The sequence below is a fragment of the Carassius carassius genome, chromosome 35 (genome assembly GCF_963082965.1).
Source record: "Carassius carassius chromosome 35, fCarCar2.1, whole genome shotgun sequence".
NCBI lineage: Eukaryota > Metazoa > Chordata > Actinopteri > Cypriniformes > Cyprinidae > Carassius > Carassius carassius.
In genome coordinates this window covers 7,119,612-7,143,491 of record NC_081789.1, presented here as the reverse complement: position 1 = coordinate 7,143,491, position 23,880 = coordinate 7,119,612, and the positions used below count along the sequence as shown (strand labels likewise).

Here is a 23,880-nt window from a genome sequence, read left to right as displayed (position 1 = left end):
CACCAATCAGAGAATCGCCATGTTCAAAGTGCACCAAAAGAGATCTTTAGCTCCCCTCATTCCCATTAAGCACCATAAATGACATAATCAAGTGAGTCTTCCTATGGTCTCAAAATACTTAAAATTATATTTTTGCATGTTTTGCAACTTTAAAATTGTTTCTGCAGATATGACCAACAACTTATATTTATCGATCATTTTTTAAGTATTGTTATTCAAAAAGCTTCAAATGGGACTGTAGCAAGTACACAGTCTTGTGTCTTATTTTTGCTTCAAAAAAGTTTGTAATGTTGTGATTCTCCTTGTAGCTGGCTGGCTTGGTTCATGGCTTATAACTCTTTAACAAAGACTTTTAAATATCCCTATTGGAAAACTACTTCCAAACCAGTGTCACTGAAAAGGGGGCGGGCACTGTTACACTCAATTTTGTCTTCCTTCAATGTGTTGATACAGAAGACAGATGCCAGCACATTATATTAGTGTCACCTCATTATCTTTTATTTTTGTCTAACCTGTCATTACTCTAAAACAGCTTTAGCATCAATTGCACACACACAATGTCTTAATATGCTATCTCAGCAGGTAACTTACTAGGTTTATACTAGTCTTTCTTATTAGTCTCTTAAGATTACCTTTACCACTGGTGCTGCAAAGTATGGGTATGACTGGAGAGACAGCCGGGGATGGCGGTTCCTCTTTCACTCTAGAGAGATCTGGATAACGACTGATCTCCATGCCAACCACACTCTCAGGAGAGGATGATGGGACATAACTGTCTGGAGTGTCTCTGTCGACACAATGCTCCTGACCCCTATTAATCACACACAGGGATAGAACCATTATATACTTCAAACCTAAACCAAGACTTTATGGTCAACAATGGGTAGTCTCAGGGTCAGAAAGTGATCTCATGCATATTGCAACTAGATGCACTTGAGGATATATGATTATTTAAGAAAAAAACAGAAAAAAATATATTGCTTTGTTAATGGGCAAGCGTTTGGCTACATGAGACAAAACAATGTGTAAAAATCCCTGAAAACCTACCGAAGGTCCTCCTGGTTGTTGTGGGGTGGAGTGGGAAGTGAAGCAGGAACATCAACAGTCTTTGGGCCATGAGTGATGGTGTGTCCCAGCAGGTCATCTTCAGCTTTGAATGGAGTAGTGTGCTGCTTCTGACCCAAGCTTTTAGAAACTGAGACATAATCACAAATAAATACTGAACACCAAAAAAGGCATTTTTATATAATTATAATATTTTACAAAAATACCTACACTGTAATGCCATAAATTTGGCATTACCATAGTTACCTTCATGAAAGCCATTTGAAAGCCATTTTATTGTAAATTCTGTCTAAATCTGTTATAAAACAATGGGATTGAAACTGACATTGCCGTTAAGAATACACCAACACCTTCATGCTTACCCAAAACTTCTGCCTTCCTGGCCAGTTCTTCTGCAGTGGCAAAACCATTCAACAACTTCTGCTTGGCTACAGGTGGTGGTGTGGGGGGGAGTGAGGCAGGAGGTGTTGGAGGATTGCTAAGATTGTTCTGCTACAAGATCAAACAGGCAAAAAAATAAACAAAAATAAAATAACTTAAATTCACCATGTCTACACTGTATGGAAAAGGAAGTGAAGACTGTAAAAGCCAAACCTTATAGATGAGTTGCGAGTAGTAATCAGAAACGCCATCCAGTGATGCACTTCCAAAAGTTCCAGAGAGCCTGTTCTCTCCATCCAACTGCCTACTGCCATATGGGGGAAAATGTGCAAAGTTTACCCCAATCAAAGGCTCCATCAGGGGCAGCATAGACAGCTGCTGTAAGGGTGAGAATGGAGGACACATGATTTGAACGAATCAACAAACAAATCAGCAATCGATGATGGTCACATCCAATGCCAGCATCTCTCAATTTTTTTGGCTGGTTTCAGTCATAAACCATAAAGTTTGTGAATGGACATTGGGTTATAAACTGTATAAGCTCTAGTTAAACTACTTTCCAGAGATTACCATAAAGATCAATTGGTCTACACATCAAATGTATACTGTATATCTTCAGCTTGGTTATCATTGCTTACTCTACTGTTAATCAATTCAAGTCCAGCATTAACATATAGTAGTAGGTATTTGCCTGCTTGAGTTGAGTCATCAGTGTGTCTGTGTTGGTATACACTGCTTGTCTCTCTTCATCATTCTTCTTCCTCTTCTTCCAGCGTGACAGTGGTTTCTCAGCCCCATTCTTTGGTGTCCGCTTGTTGCGTTGTTTTCTTTTGCATTGCTCTGGCAAAGAAGGCTCCAAATCTGGATTGCCTGTCAAATGGCTATTTAAGCCACCCTATAATCAATAAACAACTCTTTCAAATCGAAGAAGACAAGAGAGACCAAGACTAGCTAATAAACAATCAAACCTCACTTGCAAAAAGCTACTTTATTGACATCCTACATTACCAACCAACCAATAAGGTATTAAATGTGAAAAGATGGCCATATTATTAAATCTGTCATTTCAAGGGCAAATTGAACTGAATTATAAATGGATGTGTAAAGATCTTTAACATTTTTAAACATCACAAACAAAAATTCAACAATTTCATGTGATCTCATCTATCTACATTTTCAAAAGTGTTTACATGTTCAAGATTATGATTTTTAGTTTCACATTTTTAACCAGCTGTGTAGTGAGTAACCATAACCTTACCGAAAAATCTGTGCTGTCTGGTCTTAAAGAGCCTTTGCTGTCTGTTAGGCCCTCATCTTCTGATCGTATACTGTCATTTGACATCTGATGTGTGAGAGGTGTTGAGGAAGGAGGCGTGCTCTTGTTCTTTAGAAGGTGTTTGAGTAACTCATTTCCAGTGTCCACTTTGGTGCTCTGAGCTGGATTCTGAGATGGTGGGCTGGGGGAGATCATCTCATTGCACTCTTCCATCTTTACTATACCAGTTCCTTCTGCACTTTTGCAAGTCACTACCTCTCCCTCAGCCTTCTGGCACATACTGGCTTCTAACTTTTCCAGCTTGATATCATGGATGAGGCCTCGCTCTGCCTCTGAGCCCACACTGGACTGTCGCCCAAATGAAGTACCTCCAGGGAGTGGGTTCTCCAGCTCAGAGGATGGTGGCTGACCAGTCACAGAACTTGCAGGGTTGGAAAACTCTGAAGTGTCCTGGTCTCCCATGATGCCAACACTACGTGTAGGGGTTAAAGAGGTGTCTGATACACATGGCGTAAGTGGGGCAGTTATATCAGAATGTGGTGTGGAAGGAGTTTTGACCGAATCCGTATCATCATCCAGCTTCTTCTTTCGACTTCTTTTCTTTTTGCCCTTCTCCTCAGGGATGATGTTGGAGTAGAGTTGGATAAGGGACTGCCCTGACCCAGGAAAATTAGGAGGTAAAGGGGTTGTGGAATCCATACCAAATGAGGAACCTACACTGTGGGGTGGCATTGCATGCCCTCCAAACCCAGGTGCACGTGGCTGACCTGGGGAGAAACCATGCATCATGGGGTTCTTAGTTTGAAAATTACGACCCATATCTGGGCCAAAGGAGCCATTACCAGGAATAGGTCTGTGCTCGCCACCTTGTAAAAAGGCTGGACCTGGACCTACAAAGTCTAATGGCATATTACCTTGTTGAGGGAACACTGGGCCCATTTGCTGTTGTTGCTGTTGAGGCCTGGGTGTCTGCATGAACTCCTGTGATAGGTCAGGATTATAGAAGGGCATCTGGGCAAGACCACCACCACTGTTGTTGGGGCCAAGCCCCAAGCCCTGCTGCACCAACTCTAGCCTCTGCAAAGCCTTCTGTCTCTCCACTTCCTGCATGAGCTGTACCCGCTGTTTTTCCTGCTGCTCTCGGAGGCGCTCTCGGCGCTCTCGCTCCTGGAAGCCTTCACTAAATGGATTATTATCATCAAACTTTACATGAGGGGCACTACTGCTGGATCCTCCACCATTACTTCCACCTACAGGACCAGGCTGCCCAGGTTTACCTCCTGGAATCATAGGGGGAGGTGGCTGTGCCTGAAGAAGCTGAGTGGGGTTAGGCAGTGGCATTTGAGGGGGTAAGTGAGGTGGTATCCTGGGTGCCATTGGTCCAGCAGCACTTGGATGCCAACCTGGCACACTGGGTATGTGAGTAGGCTTACCAAAGTGGGGTTGTTGCATCAGCAGCATAGAACCCATCATAGGCTGCCCTATTGGAGGTCCAACAGGCATCATTCCAGGGGCCTGTCCTGGCATGGCCTTCATTGGAGCCATCACACCAGGGTGGAGGTGCTGTTGCTGGTGTTGCTGCTTGACACGATATTCCTCAATGAGTTCAGCATGTTCTTTCTGTTGCTTCCGTATCTAAATCAGGAGTGGAGAGATAAATAAATGTGAACTAGGGATGTAATGACTAACCACTAGCCGGTTGAAAATCGATTCAAATATGTGATGATTCAAATCGGTTGAGATGCTAAACAAATCGCGATTCAATTAGGGATAGGGGTTCATATGAATGTATGTCTGAGGGGAATATACTGTCTTTAGAAAAGATTACATGGTATTTTATCTTTTCATCTTGCCTCTGTAAAGCATATTAAAGTTCAAAAGCACAGAGCTGCTTTGTTTACAATGGAAACCAAGGAAATGCTTTAAGCGCCACCTGCTGGCAGAGAGTGAATCTGCCTCTCATTCAGCTTGTCTGCGGTTTCTGTTTCATGCTGATATTTTTTGTGTTACACAAAACTGAAGTCAAAGCATTCGGTTTTTGCTTCAGATTTTGAAATTATACAATCTAATTTAGATTAAAACCTGCTCATGTTGCATGTATGCAGCATCTTTGTTTGGATCATGATTGTAATGCAGTGATTGCCTCTAATTTAAATGGAAAGAGCACAGACAAAGCGTTATTTTGTTTATATGAAGACATTTATTTTATGTGTGTTATTTATTTGATTTGGGGATTGTTTTCAAATTTTAATTTAGTTTTGTTATTTACATTTAAATTCTATTTAAGTTGTTTATTAGCAGAAGCTTTTATACAAAGCGACTCACAAATGAGGACAATAGAAGCAATCAAAATCAACAAAAGAGCAATAATATGCAAGTACTATATTAGTGTTATATTTCAATTTCACAAAGAAACACGCAGCATTTTGTCCAAGCAATACTAAAATGACAAATTTAATTTATAATTTGTCTTAAATCTAATTTTGTTATCTTTCATCACGGTTTTGTCAGTCATCTCTCCTTACACTTGATCCGTGATCAGTCAAATCTGGCAGCTCATTTTGGATGCAGAGTTGTCAAGAACTTGTTTTTTTTTTTTTTTTTTTTTTTACAAAATTGGGCTACTTTAAAATTTTTGCCATGGGTTGACCCTCGGTAAAATCTGAATTTTATGTACGGAAATTAGTTTTGATATTTGGGATATGGTCATTGCACTACTTTGGGATATTTTTGACTGGCATGAGACAGTTTTGTTATGTGTGGAGCAGAGCAGATGCTTTTAGTTTAGTGTAACACACGTTTTCCAGCTGGATAAGTAAATTATTTCTATTTTTATAAAAAAAAAAAAAAAAAAAAAAAAAACACCGGTGAGGGTCTGTGGTCTTACTTGTGGTCAAGTAATGAATCCACTCCCAATGCAGCCCTCTAATAAAAATGTCCTGCTTTAATAAAGGCTTTTTATTGTGCAGTGACAGTTTGTGTTACTGACAGTTTGTCTACTTTGAGTGGCATGTGTTTAAAGTCACTTTAAAATAGGGTGACCAGATGAGATTAGCTGAAATTCAGGATGGGGGGGTTGTCTGCGGTCTTGGGTGACGGGATGGGGGGCTTATGATATTAGACTTCGTAGCCTATAATAAAATATAATGAATTTCAAACCTTAACTAAACACATTTTTATTCAAAGATCAACAGTCTGTCATTAGTCTTTAGTCTGCCACAAAAAACAACAACATTAAAATCATGAACTCAAATGTCATTGTAAAAAGAAAAAAAAAAACAATGACTGTTGTAACAGTGCGTAAATCAGACCGTTCTGTAACGCTAACGGTAATAAGCTTAAACGAAAATAATGAAATAATTGTGTAGCGGAATATTTTTTGTACACAGTGCCGCCGCGAATTGTCAATCACTCGTGCATCTCTGTCCTCCTCACAGCTGCAGCAACTTGCGCTCTCTTTATCAAGCTTTAAAACAAAAAGGGGACAAAAGGTTGTATTGTCTTTGTGCATATAGATTAATTAGATAAATTAATATCTAAATTCGAGCCGCCTATGGTATTTTTTTTAGAACTTAGAAAAAAGATGCTGCAGCCAATGAGCAGCCGGCGGGGGCTGGTTGCAGAACGACTCAACCTTCGCAGACAGTTTTTAATGTTTATAAGACAATAACTACTCAAGATTTTGCTTTAGTATAATTTTCGGGACAATTAGGGCCAGATTCGGGATTTGGGACAACAGTTTAGATTTCGGGACTGTCCCGAATTTTTCGGGACGTCTGGTAACCCTACTTTAAAATGATAGTTTTACTAAATTTTTTTAAACATGGTTTAAACTATTTTGGTGGATGATTTTAAAAGTTATCCTTCTAACTATATTACCTGTTCTAATTGCTTTTGAACCACACTTTGCTGTTCAGTCACTTGTTTCAGCTGTTCTGCATCTTCCTCTGGGAACTCCCGTCCAGCTTTTTTTGCAGTGCGCTGTTTTGCAGAGAGGGCCTTTTTAGATTTTCTATGGGCCCCAATCTGGTCCTCTAAAAACTTCTGTTGCATTTGAAGAAGCTGTTGAGTTTCCTGAAGCCACTCTTCATATTGTTTTCTCTGAGAATCATCTGGAAAATAAAAAAGATGTGAGATTTATGGGAAGTCCAGCCTCAACTGATTCACTTGATGATCACAATGATCACAATGGCAACATAACACTTTCTGATAAACAACTTATTGGTAAATGAATAATAATAATAATAACAATAATAGTAATAATAATAATGTACAACTTACTGACAAACCCTGGACCAAAGTTAGGGGGATTGGGTCTTGCAATCTGTGGTGGCAACTTTCCATCCTGAAAGGAAATTGTTGTATATGCTATTACAACAGGTTTAATGCTGGTGAGATAAGGTAATAAGACTAAATAAACTGTGGACATACCGGTCCAAAACATTTTTGTGAAAAACCAGCTTTATCTGGGTCATGCGATCCTGGAATCGGTTGCATTCTGCCACAAAAGAAAGTATGGAGAGTACTCAACACAAAGAAATAAAACACTGAAAATCGCATGTGGCCATGTAAGTAAAGAAATAGGCCAGTCAGAATAAAAATTAACCTTTTTCCATTACTATAGTAACTGCTCAGAGGAGCCAGTTTACATAGTAAAGTGTTTACCTGTTCATAACCATGGGTGTCATACCCATACTGCTCTGTACCATCACTTTGTTGATCCCCTTCAGAGCCACCATCTTTGCCTTCATTATTGGATCAGTAATTGCATCAAAGTCTACAAAGTAATAAAACCAGGTATAACCACATAAATTGCATGATTGTGATATGTACACCACAGTAAAATTCACATTCCAAGTATTTTTTATATTCACATTATGTATTTGGGTATCTGAAGCTTAATTCTAAATATTGAGAAAGTAAGCAAAAAAACAGGCATGTGATCAGCTAGAGACGAAAAGAAGGAAAATCTGACAACGCCCCAAGCCACGCCCACAGGCTACGCCCCAGCACTCATTATTAAAAACATATATATTTTAGCACATTAAATGATATCTTATATTGTAAGAATACATACTGTCCTGTAAAAATAAATAGCAGCATTTAATAATGACAATAATATAATAATATATTATAATAAATTACAAGTACGGTAATATATTATAGTAAAGTATACTATAGAATTGAAATTATTATTATTAAAGTATCTACCAAAAGTTTGAAACATTACAAAAATTTATTAAACTATCTTCTGCTCATCAAGGCGGAATTTATTTGATCAAAATAAAGTAAAAACTAAAAACAAACAATCAACAAAAAAACAAATATTGTGAAAAGTTTTCAATTTTAATATGTTTCAGTTATAAAATGTAATGTCATTCCTGTGATGCAAAGCAGAATTTTCTTCATCACTACTCCAGGTTTCAGTATCACATGATCTTTTACAAATCATTACAATTTACTATAAACATTTCTAATTATTATCAATGTTGAAAATTTTGCTGCTCCATATTTTGTGTGGAAATGATTTACTACTTCATTTTTCAGGATAATTATAAAGTTTAATAAACAGCATTTATCAAATATATTAATCACATTTGTTAAAGGGTCATGAAACCCCCCATTTCAGCACAGGTTAGTTCTCACCACGGTTTTAAAAAATGCTAAAAAAGTGGGCGTGGTGTGCAGCGGACCGGGGGAGGGGGAGGAAAGAGGGGAGACAGACAGCACACAAAGCTTTGCGTTCAGAAAGTTTCATTTCGCTCCCATCGAGCTAAAAGCACAAATAAATGCACAGCCATTTGCACTCTGCATCGAAAACATAATTACACATTCAGTCATTTAGCAGACGCTTTTATTCAAAGCGACTCACAAATGAGACATATATATTATTCTGTGGCGTTTATATAAGCCTTCTGACAGGTTGTGTCACAGAGCTATAAAAACGGTTACACTCACCAAGTGAATGAATCGCGTTTGTGCCGAACTCTTATTACAAAGAAAAAACAAACACTCTTCTGCAATCCATGAATGTTTCTCTGTTAATGTGTGCGATGTCATTTCACAGTCTGATGAGTCTTTCATAGCAAATCAACACATGCAGTTGTGAATAATTAAGCGAAGCGTCTTGTCATAGGATAAACACGCAATCTCATGAATAATTGAATAGACACCGACGCATCATCAATGTACTATAGTCCATTGCCACGTCAAAAATCGTGACGTCAACACAATGTAGATTCTAAATCCAGAAGATGAAAATGGAGCAAAAAAGCTTAAAATTAACAATTTTTCTCCAACAGGTAAAATTAGCGGATGCTAACATTGTCTTCTATGATGTGCAACACAAACAACTCTTAGAATAAGTAGTCTGGGTTTTCATGACCCTTTAATGCATTTATTAAATAGAAATATTTTAAAATGTCTTCACTTACTTTTTGTCACTTTCATGCATGGTGAAATATATTTTTCTCTCTTTTTAAATCTTATACAAATGTTTGAGTGTTATCATTGTTTCCGCAAAAATATTAAGCAGCAATAACTGTTTTGAACATTGACCATAATGAGAAATGTTTCATGATCAGCAAATCAGCATATTATAATGATTTTTGAAGGATTATGTGACACTGTATCTTCTTTGTAAACAACAACAAATTTATAACAGTTTCTAATGACGAATGTTACGTTCCTAAATACAAAATAAAGCGGCTCAAACCAAGCGCAGCTAGCACTAACAGTGAATCGAAACTAAACAATACACTAACTGGAGACACATAGCGCATCAGACTACAGCCTATTATATACTGTAATTACTTCACAACCATTGTGAATTTCACTGAGTGACACGTTTCAGTGCTGATTCTGCTCGGGTTTGGTGCTTTGAATAAATTGAACACTTTGAACTGTCCTGCACTCTCAGGACTATTCCGTCCGTGATGTTTCTTTACACAGTTTAGGCTATAGCTTAAGGCCATTTACGCTATTTTCACCCCACCACTAAAAAAAACAAAAACATTCCGGATCGACGCAAATCACATGGGTCGTCCCTCAGAGGTCGGGAAAATTAGGAAATCCATTAAAAAAAACAAATCACATCCCTGAAAAACGTTACTATTAAAATATTGTACAAAAACTAGATTCGGTAACAGTAAAGCATCAAGGCAGGGTTTACCTACTTTATTGATAATGTAGAGGTAAAACAAAATCATTTATCAATTAGTCAAATTGGAGCTTAGGCTTACCAATGTTAGGGAAAAAAGGGTCACTTGACCGTTGCCTAATCATGGCCTGCATTTGCCTTTGCTGTTGTTGCTCCTGCCTCTCTTGATCCAGCAGATCTTGAAGAAGAAGGGGCTGCTCATCTAACAGAAGAGGCCTGTTCTGTTGACTCTGTTGTGCTTGAGACCCTTGTTGCCCTGTAGCCCCAGGAATGAACATGCCCTGTTGGTGAAGTTGGTGATTTACAGGATGGGAAACAGGCTGCTGGCCACCAACCATAGGCAGGTTTAGATCGATTTGTTGTCCTTGTGAATGTCCAAAGCCTTGAAGTGGTACCTGCTGGTTACCAGATTGCATCGAATTTGTGTCATCTAAAAGTGCCCCTTGGGTTAGAGATGTATCTATCCTGTGCCCCATTGGTACTCCAGGGTTTATCCTTTGCTCTTGGGGTTGTCCTTGCAGCATCAGCATACTCATGTTTGAGCCAAGAGTAGTCTGGCCATTTGGGTCACCTGGGAAAGGAGAAATTAGGGATTCGCTCCTAGTGTCCTCTAGTTTTTCCTTGATCAACAAACTTGACAGCACTGGAGCAGATCCAGTATGAACATCTTTGCAAGATTCCTCAATAAGACCATCATCTTTACCACTTTTACTACTCATAGGCCAATGTTCATCTCCTGAGGTTCCAAGTACTTGGCCCTCAGTTTTTATTGTTTCAGACGGAGAATGATCCTGGACCTCTTTTGACATACTCTTTTCTAGTTTGACATCACTAGTACCCTGCATGCCCTCTGATTTAAGTTGAGCTGAGGACATACCTCCACATCTGGCATTTCTTTTTTCAGCCAAGGCTTTCTGAAGGTCTGAGGTATCCCCATGGTCATCTTCTATATGATCACTCAGCTCCAGCTCTTCATTAAACATATCTTTTTTGTCCTCAAGGTTTAGCTCAGGATCTGCATAAGCAATTAAATCAAACTTTCCAGATTCCAGAAGATCATCAAGATGTAGATCATTTGTTTCCAAATCTAAATCTTTGCCATCATCTGCATCAAGGTTCAGGTTGTCCAGGTCTTCATCAACCAAGTCTTTGACCTCTACATCATCAAGGTCCTTCACAGTAGAGTCATCTGTTTCTAGCTTCTCAACACCATCGCTACATGGCAATGGGATTTCCTCTGTTGGACCAGAGGTTGTGACAGGAAGTAGTGCAGATTCGGCTGAATTACTACTAACCGAATGGCTATGTGGTGCTGCCAGAGGGGTCTGTTGTGGTGTTGTATGTGCATGGTGATGCAAATTATCCATAGTAGCTGAGGTCTGTAAGTGATTGACTGGCCCTTGTTGTGACTGGCCCAACATCGGATCCATAATTCTGGGACATTGGTTTCCTGAAAAGGCCATATTTTGACTTCCCATGTAGCCATGAGGTGGTCTCTGGGAATGATTAAGATGGTCCAAAGCATTAGGTGGACCAAAAGGTAATCTGACCCTGTTCTCTGGAGCCCTGTGACAAAGTTCAATAAATGGTTGACCCATTATATTATGCTGTTGCATTGGAAGGCCACGTGGGGGATAATGCTGGGGTAGGCACATTTGATGATTACTGCCTATTGACCTAACAACATCAGTTGGTTGTCTCATATGTGGTGGAATACTGTCAACCATTGATCCACCTTGTATCTGGTGAGGGGGCCTGAGGAAATGTTCTTGGCTTGGAGTTCCAGGAGGAAATCCAAATCTGGAAGGAATTGAGTTTTAAGAGACCTTAAACACAAAATTAATTACTAGTTTGACAGCACAATTGATGAAGGAAAAACACTTACCTTTGTCCTTGCTGACTCATGCCAGTGTTGTTTAGATCCCTGGAGAATGGTAGGCGGGAGCAATGGGGTTCATCAGGCATGGGCTCACTGTGATCAGCAAGGAAAGTTCCAGGAAATCTTTGTCCTGCATGAACTGGTGAAGATCTCATAATACCTGGATATGGAGGTGGGGGTCTACCAAAAATATCATTCTGAGGTCCAGAATCATCCTGTGACCAATGCCTTGGAGTCCCAGGTGCAGCAGCAGGAATTGCCTTCTGGAGTCCCTTTTCCTGTCTGATTGCACTTTTCTGCTGCTGCTGTTTGAGGATTAACTGCCGTAGTCTTTGGCGCTAAAAAGAGCAATAACAGTATAAAAATAAATAGCATGTCATTACAAATAGAACAGAGATTACAGGAAAAAAGTAATGTTCTCTAATGGAATAGCACAATATGTTTTCAAACCTGTTTAATTTTCTCTTCATTATCTCCAAGTGGTGGTTGCATTGTGTTCTGTGTATCTGATAGTTTGCCCGTGTTTACTGGAACATTATGTGACATTCTATCCCCTGTTTGTGAACATAGGGTTAGAGGAGCTTGTTCAAATGGATCATGAAGAGGTGTCTGGTTAGTGTTTGCCTGTTGTAGAGAGAGACTTTCATCTGAAATCCCAGGATGTTTTGGGATTTGAGAATCAGGAGCACAGGGACGAGCAAATGGGTCCTGCATTCTACTTTGTACTTGATGGGTAAATGGATCTGTTTGATGGGACATGAAGTTTACTCTTGGATTTGATCTAGGGAATGCTTCTGGGTCAATTCCTGGATGTGTGGTTCCAGGTGTTTGACAATATGGGTCAGTAAGAACTGGCCTTGGTGTTCCTGGTTGTTGATCATAAGCTTCATTTCTGATTGGCCTAGGTGTTCCAGAAGAATGTGAGAAGGGATCTGAGGTTCCCTGACTAATTGGTGATTTAGAGTATCTCTCTCCGGAAGTAGGTCTTGGAGTTCCTGGCATCTGAGCATATGGATCGACAGCATGAGATGGAGATTGCCTGCGACTGTTAGGTTGTGACTGAGAAAACTGATCAATTGTGGCAGTTCTAGGTGTGGATGGTGGCAATGTATATGGATCAGAGTGTGGTCTTGGGGTACCAGGCATCTGGGCATATGGATCAAGTGGTCTTGGAGTACCAGGAGGCTGAGCATATGGATCTGGCATTTGGTGAAGGTAGTCTGGTCTAGGTGTAGATGGTGCCTGTGAATATGGATCTCGTTGAGGGTGTCTACTCATGGGTAAGGGTTGGGCAAAAGGACTGTCTTGTCCTGGACGTATCATTCTGCCCTCATTACTGAAACCATCTCCCATTAATGGATGAGGTGTAAGAGGCTGATGTGAATAAGGGTCAGAATGTTGAACTTGGGATAAAGTGTCGGATGATCCCCTTCTCATGCCTTGCTGCTCTGCACTGAATGAGTCCTGTTGTAATTGGGAAGGAGGCATGGGTGTTTTGAACACTGTCACAGATCCTGACTCATTACTCCCTGGAATAGGTGTTAACAGTGGCCTAGAGTAGGGGTCAGAAAGGATCATGCGGCTCTGGGCCATGCACTGGTAAGCTTCTGATCTTTGGCCTGGTCTGGAAAAACTGTCTCCAGGTGTCACATTACTGATAAAATGTCGTCCTTGTTGCTCAGATAATGGTCCTGGCCTAGATGGACACATAGGTTTCACAAAAAGGTCGTTTGATGGTCGAGGTGTGTCTGGAGGTTTTGCATATGGGTCAGCGCTAGCGGATGTTGGAGACCCAAAGGATTCATGGGCTGGTGAAGGCCGACTTTCTTGCATGTCAGACACAGAACCTCTGCAAGGTGTGCTTGAACCAGATGATGGTGGTGGTCTGGGGGTTCCCACCATTTTGCCATACGGATCCCATGGAGAAAGAGGACGGGATCCAGATGATTCAGGTGAAAACATTTGAGGAGACTGAGGCTGAGGTGAGGGACCCTGTGGGTACTGAGTGTCCTGGGTAGGGGTCTTTGCTGTAGATGAAGGGGGTGGTGGTTGAGGACGCAGAAATACATCATCTGTTGATGCATCTGATGTTGCCGTTCCAGGCATCTGAGTCCTTGTAAAGCTATCCTTGGGGTTTAATGTTTGCAAAGGAGAAGCATTACCTCCACTGCTGGGCTGTGTTGCCATTGGACTCTGATTACCACTTTTAGAGTTGTCTCCACTGAATTGTTGTTGCTGCTGTTTCTGAAGCTGCTGCTGCTCATTTTTAACTTGTTCTAACTTTTGTGTGGCTTCAATTTTTGCCTGTTGTTTGCTCTTTTGTCTCATTTGCTGCCATGAAAGGAAAAAAAAAACAAAAAAAAAAACGTAATTAAGCCATAGCACTTAAACAAAAAATGCAACATTGATGTTTTTTTTCTTTTTTTTTGCAAAATTATTTTAGGTTATTTATTTACCAAACACTTATACACCATATTTGTTGGTACTGGGTACTGTATATGCCAGAACTGTACCTCAATCTGGGATTCTTAGAAATGTTCCTCTTAAACTAACCTGCAACTATGGCTGCTTGAATGCTCTATATAAAAAGGCTATGTGTATTTTTTAATTTTAAGGTTTTGATTTTCAGGACATTTTCCTGCTGTTTATTAGGCAAACCTTAGATTGCAGTTTACAATGACAAGGCTGAATGTAAAATTAACATGCATGTGCATAATAAAATGTAAACATTTGTATTTATCTATAATTTAATGCTTTAAAGCAGAACTGAATTCTACTTGTTTTTATGCAAAACTTTGTCATATGGCATATTTGCATTTCATTGATTTGACATACTGCATTTCATTCTGATAAATTAACAAAACTAGAACAATTGCTGATCACATCCATTTGAATTCACATCCTCTAACAAAGGCTTAGATTCAACTGAATTCAAACGACTATAAAAAAAAAATCTAATTCTGATTAAAGATTACATAGTGCCGATGAACTAGTTTTTTAAACCTCAAGGTGAAAGCTTTGATCAGAGGATGATACACTACATTTTGCATAATCTCACAGTCCAGCATTTGCAATTATATATCATTTGGGCTGTCAATCACCTGTCTGAACTTCCACTCTTGTTCATGCTCAGACTCCTTGTACTTGAGTGGGTCCTTGAAGAGAAGATCTGTGTCCATGGGAACACTGGGATCAAAATGATCAGCTGGCTGCTGCTGCTGCTGCTGCTGCTGCCTTTTCATTGTGTCATTAGACAACTGAACTTTGTTTATACGAAGGGCAGCTCTGTTGTCTCTTGCCTTTTGCTAATGGGGCAGAGCCAAACAAAAAGTCAATACTTTCATATATGTATATAAACACATCCAATGTTAGCATTTTTGAGAGTGAACAGAGTCTTTTACCACATAAGGCGCCCTTTCCTGAGAACTAGCTTTCCTCCATAACTTTGCAATCTGCTTCACTCTAGTCGCCCAATCTGAAAAAAAAAAAAATTCAGATGGTTGGTCTCTAACTTGACTCCATTTCAAGTTGACAATTCTATTTGTCTTGTTTTAGGACAATACATTCACCTGGAAATTCATCTTGAAGGTTAGGGAAGTTCATATTGGTGTAAAGAACAGGAGCCACAGTGGCCATTTCACCAAGAGTTTCTTCTTTCTCCCACTTTAACGTGCTCCTCTGAGCATTGGACATGGTGTCGGTCTCCATCTCTGGAGGAGGGACAGATCCAGGCACGGGAACAGGAGAAGCCCAGGGACCAATCACATCACCCCCTATCTGGCTGAATTTTTTCTCCCTTTAGTGAACATATCAAGCCATTAAGTGTCACTGAAACTATTTAGATTTTATAAACAGAAATGTCAGTACCTATCTGTGTTACTCAGAATATGTATTCACTCACCCCACATTTTCTGGAAAAGGCATGCGGTGAATGGAAGAGAATGTGCCAGACACCCCAGCTCCAGGAATCATGGGGTTTGGAGGAAAGTGGGTGTTTGGCCCCATCATGCCATTTATCAGAGGCATGCGTGGGAACATTCCACCAACATCTCCTGCAAATGAGACCATGGAGAAACATGCACATCTAAAATGGGTAGAACATGTTACATGTGATACTCAAGTTACAAGCACACAACATCACATCTGGGTGGTTGGCTTGACTGCTGACTGAAGAGATAATGCAGACAACTTAATACCTGGGATCTGAAGAGACACTGCTGTGGTAGAGGCATTGGGGGCAGTGTTGGGTGGATGAGGAAGTTGAGGAGGCTGGCTGTCATTTGGACTGAGCACTGCAGTGAATAAGTCTTCCACATCTTTACTCTCCAGCTCTAAATGGAATCAACAGAATGAAGGATTTTCATATCTAAAGATTTTTTTTTACAACAAAAACATCTGCTCTGTTGAGTAATGTTGTCAAAATATAGAAAACAACAAACCTGGCATTTTGTAGAACTTATTCAGAATGGCCCCTGTAAAATAGAATATAGAAAATATAACTAGTCCATTAAACAAAATACAACATTCAGACAATCAAATATATCACAGCATAGTAACTAAGGTGTCACCAAACACCATTTTATTCATGTGCGAAATACCAAACCATTTTTACATTTTTACATTTAAGTCTGCAAACAAAAATCATTATTAACAAGTTAGAAAATCTGCTGAGGTAAATCACTTGTTTGCTATGGAACAAGAAATTAATCATTTAATTGGGATGAAATTTCAACTGACTTGCTGCAAATGTGGCACTGTATGACAGTACCACGCTTAAATTTACTGAGCTTTTCAGAACAACAATTTCTCCCCACACAAATGTTGACTGCAGTGAAATGTTATGAAATGTTAAATGCAGACTGCATGGCTAGGGACTTGATTTTATATAGCTGTGGCAATAGGTCTGATTGAACCACCTAAATTCAATAAATCAAGAGGTGTGTGCCAATACTTTTGTCCATATAGTGAATGTATTTCATCCGTGATGTGTTGTTAGTAAAGTAGTACAAAAATAGGAAAATGTTTTTTTTTTACACATTAGCAAAGTGAATGTAATCCACAACTCTTACCATCAGAAACCATCTTATCCAGCTCAGGACTCAATATTACATCCAGAGGTTCTTCCTGTAGTGGTCGAGACCCTCGAGCAGTGCCAGGTTGAGGAGGAGCTGACCGATCATCCGGCAGGGTGCCAATGTCCAAACCAGCTGAAAGAAAGGCAAAGCTAAACATCTACCCTCAAATGTAGTTTGTTATCTCTACTGAATAGTAAACTCAACTTGAAAAATAGAGAAAAACATAGCTGTCATTCTGTAAATGCCTAAATCATTGTTGATAAGCAATTTATTTTCTCCTGTGCTTGAGTGTTTGCTAAGATAAGGAAGTAAAAAAACAGGGGGAGAGAGGACTGTTATTTCATGTCATGGAAAAATAAGGAAAACATATTTTTTCTCTCTCTCCCTTGCCCTCTCTTTCATCCCCTTCACTTACTCAATTTTTCAAGAAAAACAGGAACCTAATTAGTGTTGAACCTAACTGATTTTAATGCCACAGTTATGTTAGAATGTATCTCATTCTTGTTTCTGTAGCGGTGCGTCTGTCTCATCATGAGGCGCAAGGTCCGGAGCACTGTATGACTGATGCATCAGTTCAATTTAACTTTACTAGATAACCAATGAACCTACTTGTTTTGAATACTTTATATTTAATGTGTTTGTTTATATCCAATATTAGTGTTAAACTGTTGGACTTTAAATTAAATCTACTATTGATTTTCATCGTTGACTGATTTAGCAGAACATTTAGACTGATAACTTCCATGCACAGATGCGGCAGATTTGTCACAAGACACGCGATATGACAGTTGCGTCCGACTATATATGAACTAGCGGTTTTAAATACAGTATTTTTATATTTAACGTTAGTTTATCAGTATGTTTTAAAGTATATTTTTTTGATTACTGGTGATTCCAAAGGCTCTCTGTCGCGCGCCTGCGCGGTTTAAAACACCAAATAGTTATGCTATGACAAGAACAAAGAGTCTATCTCGCTCCACCCATTCATGATAATATTGTGTATCGTCGATCTCATGGGCTGAAGATATGATGATTTGAAAAATGACCATATCGCCCAACACTGCTTCTAGTCCTTTTTAGCCTCCTTTCACTGTGGGAATGTTTCTAAAGTACTGTAGGGAATTACTGTTATTATTTTTTTATTATTATTATGTATCATATTTTTTTTATTTAACAAATATTTAGTAGATAGCAGTGATGCGCGGGTTGATCCAAAATGAGCGGGTGCCTGCGGTCACCTGTGGTTACCCCCGGTTACGAATCATCCAAAAATATTTTTAATGATATTCGGGTCTTGGTCGGTCGGGTCGTTTGAAATGAAGATTGCCAATTAAACCTTTGTAATTTATATAGTACTAGACACAATTTTGAAATACATAGGCCTACACTTTATTGGCTGAATAACTGGCACGAAGATGACGCACGAGCTCAGTCTGCAGGTAGATATGGAGGCGGCAAGAGAAAAGGTGAAGACTGGGGAGCAACAGTGCTGTTTTAAGTAAAACATGATTTTGACAACTTCATTAAGTTTTGTTTTATAGAAAACTCTTTTTAAAAGATCTTCGTTTTGTATAAATTGTATTTTAATGTTTTATCAGTCAGTTGCCCGTATTTAATAAATAAGAAGCAAATAAATAGCAGATAATGTAATGAGGCGCCGGCCCGATCACTTGCATTGCATGTGAACTGGAGGACGACGAAACTCAGCTTGTGCCTCACAGATTTGAGACATATAGGCTATATATTACAGAAAGCTTGAAATGTCTAATTTGAAATGAAAATATTCAAACCAAAATAAATAGGCTACTCTCTGATGATGTAATCCATATGAAATGTGCATTTCTCTCTGGGGTTCATGGTGAGTCCGCATCGCCAACTTCATCTTTGCAGCTACACAGAAAACACCAGTTTATTAATAAACAATTAAATGTCTCCTTGCTAATTTAGACACATTCATAATCAATATTTTAACTGGTTCTTTGTGGCAAGCTTTATGCGTGCGGTCATAATGCTTATTATCCTGTAGGCTATAGCCTATTTAAGTAATTAAATTAATATAAAGGGGCGATTTGTCCACGAATGGCTTAAATAAACAACTACTAGTTGACTAGAAAAAAAAACAAAAAACAAGTAGTCGGAGGCAGCCCTTATTCCACATATTTTCGAACTAGCAGGCCATTCTGGGTTGAGTGAGCGACCCCACGGAATGAGTGAGCGGAGCGGGATATTCAGAAATGCGCTCTCCGCTCACGATCTCTGATCGGAACAAACCCGAACCTCACTGTCTGCTGAACTTGCAGAAACATCAAAATACACATAGCCAGACTAGACTATTTTAGTACAAATTATGAGCTTATTGATGATTTTTTATAATTCTTGACAAAATTAGAATATATTTAGTTTTTGTTTGTTGGATGGATTAATGGATATTATAGGCCAGGGAGGTTCCTAAGTTTATGGCCCAATGACGCTACGATGAGCATTTACTACTTTAAAAAAATGCGGGTCAGGTACAATATTTTCTTTTTTTGCAGTCCAAGTTGCGGGCGGGTTAGTTGAAAACGTTGGTCGGGTGCGGGTTGTTTATACACTGACCCACGCATCATTGGTAGATAGTACTTTTTTAAAAGCACAACCTCTGATTGTATGTTTATACACTATACGTTAAAGTAGGGCTGGACGATTATGGCCTAAAATCAAAACTTCGATTAATTGAACATTTTGCCTCGATTACGATTATTGAATAATTATTTTGTTTTCGGGTTTTTTTTTTTTTTACCCTCATAGTTCACTGACAAGGTTTGTACTGTAAATATGATTGACTATCAGCAGTTATTTTATCTATGTTCGTAAAATTAAAAAATCCAATATAAAAAAAAAAATAGGTCAAACATTTAGATGTCAAACATTTTTACAAAGCATTCTGTTGCAGCTGAATAACATGAGCAAAAATAAGCAGCCTACAAAACACTGCAAGAGGAATTTTGCCTGTGATTAAAAAAAAAAATACCATAGCAAAAACAACTAGATTTATATAAATTTCAAATATTAAAGTGTTAAAGACAAGTAATAAGATAGGTCAGTAATAAGAAAGGCAAAAATCAAAACCTCGATTAATTGAACATTTTGCCTCGATTACGATTATTGAACAATTATTTTGTTTTCGGGTTGTTGTTTTTTTGCCCTCATAGTTCACTGACAAGGTTTGTACTGTAAATATGATTGACTATCAGCAGTTATTTTATCTATGTTCGTAACATTTCTTACTAGGGTTGGGTATCGTTTGAATTTTATCGATTTTTATCGATTCCTAGTTTCGATTCCAATAAGATAAAAAATCCAATATAAAAAAAATTAGGTCAAACATTTAGATGTCAAACATTTTTACAAAGCATTCTGTTGCAGCTGAATAACATGAGCAAAAATAAGCAGCCTACAAAACACTGCAAGAGGAATTTTTCCTGTGATAAAAAAAAAATACCATAGCATTTATATAATTTATATAAATTTCAAATATTAAAGTGTTAAAGACAAGTAATAAGATAGGTCAGTAATAAGAAAGGAACAAACAAATCAATTAGCAATATCATAAATAAATACAACTAAACTAAATTTCAGGTCCAGAAACTGTAATTAAAACTTTAAGTCAAGTTAAGATCAGTGAATGATTTTCTTTTGTTCTTTGATTAACATTAATGACAGGCAGCGCATTTATTAGGCTGTTGTCTCTTTAAGCAAAAATACTGCACATGTGTGTTTTCTTTCTCATCTGTTTATGTTCACGTAAGACAAAAACGGCTGCGTTTATGATGATATACTGATGTAGTTTTCTGTATCGTAGTTTTGACTCGGAACAACCTTTTCTACAGTTAAAATACACAGAACTATCCGAGAAGGGACACAAACCGGGAACCCGCAGTGCGACCGCCGACCGCTGCTCTCTATGCACGCGCTTGTGCTTCATGTGCGCTGCACACAAACATGCTATAATAAGTTTTGAGATTCTAAGCTACTTTAGTGATAAATCACAGGACAGCGCTGACAAGTAGTTTCTGTGTTCCTCTGTGCGCGCGATCTTCATAGCTACTGTTTATATGAGTGTTCGTGCCACAATGCAGCTGCGCGAAGATGGTAGCTCGATATGAGAATACCCATTCGTTCATCTATATGGAATGATATTCGGGATATTATTCAAAAGGAATTGCAAATTGTATTTGCAATTGCATTTTCAATTTGTGGACGCATAAAATGTGACAATCCAAACGCAAATGCAAATCGCGCATTACCATTTGCATTTTCGTTTAAGCGAACGCACAGTGTCTGCCAATATTAAAATGGAAATGCAAAGTCCGTTTGCAATTGTGTTTCCCATATCTTACGAGCTATGAGCCTGTCATATAAATAGCAATATTAATTACCACATTTGCCTTTTCACTCTCTCTGCCCTGTGCATGTAAACTGCCAAAACTCAAATGGAATCGCAATTCCTTTTGCATTTGAATTTCCAATGTCTACACGGAAACCTGTCTATCAAGTGACAGGGGTGGGGCCATTTTATTGGGCGTGTTTGCATTGGGAAGTGACGTCACTCACAGTCGACGGTAGCCTAATAAATCATTATTAATTAATTAGTGTGGACTTTGTCATCTTAATACTTAACCAATAAGGTTAAGGATGTGTCTTAAAAATTACTTCATCTTTTCTATCCTGTGAAGCTTTACTTAAAAAAGATGTTTCCTGATATTGACACTTTATGTTCTTTTATAATTAAACCACAGTAGCCCCAAATGTACAGTTGTCTGATATGTTAATGTTCTTTTACATCATGAACCATAAAATGTAGTCAGTGGTCTGCTATGGTTTATTTTCATAATAGGTAAACACAGGTCACAAGTTAACAGTGTCACATTTCCTCGATTCAGCAGCTGCACGATGTGCCGCTGAGAGTCCTGTCTTCAATCGAGAGATCTGGAGCTGACTCGGTGTAGATGACTACACCGACTACACTGGTTAGTGACTCTCGTCTCGCGGCGCGCTGTCTTTTAGCGCGTGTTCGAAACCCGCACCAACACAGCCGTACTTAATTTTTTTGTTTATCCTACTTCAGCCACGAAACGGCGATCTAACTTGTAATCTTTACAAGAATATCTGAATCAATTAAACACTTAATATCGCGTCAGTTTGTGCTTTCAGAATCGCCGAGTCTGCTGACGTCGTTCCAGCACATCTGCAGCAGAGACCTGAACCAGGAAGTTGGTCACCAGATAACGCGGTAACCAGTTAAACCATAACACTGGGAAGATTAGGCAAATAGATGCTGATTTCGGACTTGCATCCTCGGTAGTTCAGACTTTGTGCATTCGACTCGGGAGTGTGATGTCTGCGAGGATGCAGGTCCGGTAATTCTGCAAACAGCAGTGTACTTGATAACTTCAGTCAGCTCGCTTTGACTACTGCAATTTTCCTCACTGTTTATTTACAATAAAACAAAAAAGGATATGAAATACAACTGCCTCCTTTCATTTTTCATTTAAACAATAATAGCAGCAGAAATGTACTTAGTTCAGGGAAATGTGTATATATATATACAGTCATTACAAATGAAACTAAATATTATATCAATTGCCTCTCTTTTATTACCGTCGACTGTGAGTGACGTCACTTCCCAATACAAACACGCCCAAAAAATGGCCCCACCCCTGTCATTTGATAGACAGGTTTCCGTGTAGATGTTGGAAATTCAAATGCAAAAGGAATTGCGATTCCATTTGAGTTTTGGCAGTTTACATGCACAGAGCAGAGAGAGTGAAAAGGCAAATGTGGTAATTAATATTGCTATTTAAATATGACAGGCTCATAGCTCGTAAGATATGGGAAACACAATTGCAAACAGACTTTGCATTTCCATTTTAAATGTGGCAGACACTGTGCGTTCGCTTAAACGAAAATGCAAACGGTAATGCGCAATTTGCATTTCCGTTTGGATTATGTCACATTTTATGCGTCCACAAATTGAAAACGCAATTGCAAATACAATTTGCAATTCCTTTTGAATAAAGTCCGAAATATAATTCCATACATCTAATCACTTGAATGTCCAAACCATGAAACAAATACAACTGACAAAGTTTAGTGAAGACGCAAGGCTCACCGCTCACACCTCTTTGCTTTTATGCCACTGACTGGAGAGCACAGTCATGTGGCTACACACGCGCTAGTATGCTGCTTTTAAGGGGGAAGTGTTAACAGGATTAAAAAACCGATATAACCGAAATGGGAAAACTACGTCGGTTAGAGGTTATGAATTTCGGTTTTGATTATTTTTCGATTAATCGCCCAGCCCTACGTTAAAGGGAAACCAAGAGTAAAACTACTTTTTTGTAGCCTCGTGGAACATGCTTTCACACTGAAGCAGTTGCTTCAACTCTCAAACCACTAGTTTTTCTACTGCAAGGCCATTCCACAAAGAGAAAGTAATGTGTCCTTGCCAACTAAGAAGCTGACAATTAGGAACTAAATTACACCCCTGAGAAAAGGAAAAGGACACAGCCCATATCAAGCACACTTCAGTAAAATTTCACAGATTGCAAAAAAAATCACATTTTCCAACTTAAGTACAGTAGAGGCCAATCCCAACATCCATTTCAGGACAGTTTAGTTTTCACCTCAGTGTCACAACAGGTTCATGTGTAAGAAAAGATGCAGTCTGTTTGTGGTTAGTAAAAAGATGCAGAAAGCCAAAGATGAGTGTCTGTGTTTGACAGTAAAGGGATCATGCAGAACTGACACTACAAAAAGTCTGAGGTCCTATTTGGGGGGCCAAGAGGCCAGGATGGGGGGGGGGGGGGGGGAGGGTGCAGCTCTACTTCTACAGCCAAAGAGGCTGTGCCAACAGGGCTCTTACCGAATGGAGAGGGGGAACTGTCCACCTGGAAAGGGCATAAATCAAGACCTACAAGAACCCAAACCAGATAAAACCAAATAATTATAAAACAGAAATGCAAAAAAAAGAGGAAAGAGGAGGAGGATGCCAAGACAACAAATG

At 39.0% G+C, this 23,880-nt stretch overlaps 1 protein-coding gene across 1 annotated transcript in view; it reads right to left on the bottom strand.

The window, feature by feature from the left end:
- kmt2ca (lysine (K)-specific methyltransferase 2Ca) overlaps positions 1-23,880 on the bottom strand; it is a 158,754-nt gene that overhangs the window by 14,422 nt on the left and 120,452 nt on the right. Inside the window, exons 29-49 of the mRNA XM_059524358.1 lie at positions 23,740-23,787; positions 16,830-16,967; positions 16,200-16,232; positions 15,957-16,091; positions 15,662-15,812; positions 15,330-15,556; positions 15,162-15,235; positions 14,862-15,065; positions 12,211-14,091; positions 11,767-12,098; positions 9,964-11,681; positions 7,388-7,499; positions 7,154-7,220; positions 7,004-7,067; positions 6,602-6,834; positions 2,705-4,357; positions 2,138-2,341; positions 1,660-1,824; positions 1,428-1,557; positions 1,048-1,195; positions 633-811 (exon numbers count right to left, since the gene is read on the bottom strand). Of these exons, the coding sequence (XP_059380341.1) occupies positions 633-811; positions 1,048-1,195; positions 1,428-1,557; positions 1,660-1,824; positions 2,138-2,341; positions 2,705-4,357; positions 6,602-6,834; positions 7,004-7,067; positions 7,154-7,220; positions 7,388-7,499; positions 9,964-11,681; positions 11,767-12,098; positions 12,211-14,091; positions 14,862-15,065; positions 15,162-15,235; positions 15,330-15,556; positions 15,662-15,812; positions 15,957-16,091; positions 16,200-16,232; positions 16,830-16,967; positions 23,740-23,787 (7,896 nt within the window). The remainder of the gene's footprint in view (positions 1-632; positions 812-1,047; positions 1,196-1,427; positions 1,558-1,659; positions 1,825-2,137; positions 2,342-2,704; positions 4,358-6,601; positions 6,835-7,003; positions 7,068-7,153; positions 7,221-7,387; positions 7,500-9,963; positions 11,682-11,766; positions 12,099-12,210; positions 14,092-14,861; positions 15,066-15,161; positions 15,236-15,329; positions 15,557-15,661; positions 15,813-15,956; positions 16,092-16,199; positions 16,233-16,829; positions 16,968-23,739; positions 23,788-23,880) is intronic.